The sequence below is a fragment of the Hippopotamus amphibius genome, chromosome 16, assembly GCF_030028045.1.
Source record: "Hippopotamus amphibius kiboko isolate mHipAmp2 chromosome 16, mHipAmp2.hap2, whole genome shotgun sequence".
Lineage (NCBI taxonomy): Eukaryota > Metazoa > Chordata > Mammalia > Artiodactyla > Hippopotamidae > Hippopotamus > Hippopotamus amphibius.
The window spans coordinates 10,155,652-10,157,255 of record NC_080201.1 but is presented as its reverse complement, the minus strand read 5'-3'; the positions used below and the strand labels follow the sequence as shown (position 1 = coordinate 10,157,255).

At 42.4% G+C, this 1,604-nt stretch overlaps 1 protein-coding gene across 1 annotated transcript; it reads right to left on the bottom strand.

Moving 5' to 3' along the window:
- Positions 1-730: 730 nt before the first annotated feature.
- On the bottom strand, positions 731-1,310 carry LOC130838963 (60S ribosomal protein L21-like). The gene has a single exon (XM_057712714.1). The coding sequence runs from the start codon at positions 1,273-1,275 to the stop codon at positions 793-795; it is 483 nt and encodes a 160-aa protein (XP_057568697.1). The 5' UTR covers positions 1,276-1,310; the 3' UTR covers positions 731-792.
- Positions 1,311-1,604: the final 294 nt, after the last annotated feature.

Below are 1,604 nucleotides of genomic sequence, written 5' to 3'. Positions count from 1 at the left end.
GCTTCAAAGCTCTCGCTGTTCTATACGGCCTTTCTGTGGACCACATAGTTGCTTAAATCAGATCCAACTGAGGATGGTCTTCAATCTCTGTAGGGGATTGTCTACTGTACTGAGTCCAGGACTGCAACCAGTTAGAACTTTGTAAGGTCTGGTCTGTGAAAACATCAGTAGTTACACACACACACACACACACACACACACACACACACACACACACACAATGCCCCTACCCGTCAAGGGTTAGCACAGCCTTAAGACTTAGATGCTGATGTATTCTCACTTTCTTTCTGCTCTATGAGAGAGGTGGGGGCCCTGGTCCTCCCCAGCAGCTAGAAGAACCTGCTGTCTGTGGACACTACACAGAAATATTTAGCAGGACATAGACATGGAATGAGCAAGACAGGAAACGTCTTGCTCCCTTCCCTCACCTCGCTGGGAGTTCAAAGATAAACTTAAGTGCCGTCAACATCTTGGACCTTGTTCTCGGCTTCTGGTACAATTTCCTCCCCTGTCCCATTTGTACAATTCATGTTTTCCAGTTCTCCTTAGTTTTTTTGTTTTTTTTTTTCATAAATAACACCTGGCAGTTTATTAACCAATGGCATACACTGCACAACAAACTACCTCACATCTTTCAGAAAGAAAAATTGCTAAATTTGAAAAAACATCACTCACTGAATTTGGACACAATTAAAATATGATTTAAATACTTCTTTGGGGAGGCGACACACACTTCTACTCAATGAAGAGAAACATTTGCAGAGTCCAGGCCTTTTATTTTCTTTACACCCATCATGCCATGAACTCGTAGGGAATGGGCTCCAGCAGCTCAGTCTCTTTTCCATTAGTTCTCACGAAGTGTGCTTCTCTGGGTGGAGCAGGCTGGCGCTTCAGCTGAACCCAAGTACCCTTCTCTTTGGCTTCCTTCTTTTTCTGATCATTTTCCTTCACCCGTTTCAGGAAGCTATCTCGGCTCTTAGAGTGCTTAATATGCTCCGTATGCACATTAATTCTCTTGGCAAGAATCTTGCCCTTAACTTGTTTGTTTACAATGATGCCAACAGCATGCTGGGGAACATTGTAGACTCTTCCGGTTTTGCCATGGTAACACTTGTGGGGCATTCCTTTTTGTACAGTGCCCATTCCCTTGATATCTACAATATCAGCTTTCTTGTAGATTCGCATGTATGTGGCCAAAGGAACAACTCCATGTTTTCTAAAAGGCCTAGAGAACATGTAGCGGGTGCCCCTCCTCTTCCCTTTTGTGTTGGTCATTTTGGCGAATTACTGGAAGATGGCGGTTCCGGCCGAAAAAGCTGTCCTTAGTTTTTATATCAAGCAAACCACCTTAAATCATCTTTAAATAGGCAGAACATACATTACAAATAAAGGACATCTGAGGGCATATATTTACTCGTATATATGTACATGATGCATGTATGTATATACTAAGAAGCAATCAAAAGGACACGGAGAAAAATGGACATAAAAAACTTGAAAACCACGTTCAATAAGGAGCAAAATGTCATAGAGTGGATATGGACACTGGAGTGGAATGGTTTATATTCAAATCCTAGCCCATCTATACTTGCTCTGCAATGCTC

What these genes read in the sequence shown, in the direction of transcription:
- LOC130838963 (XM_057712714.1), bottom strand. Translation starts at nt 1,275, where the DNA reads ATGACCAACACAAAAGGGAAGAGGAGGGGCACCCGCTACATGTTCTCT.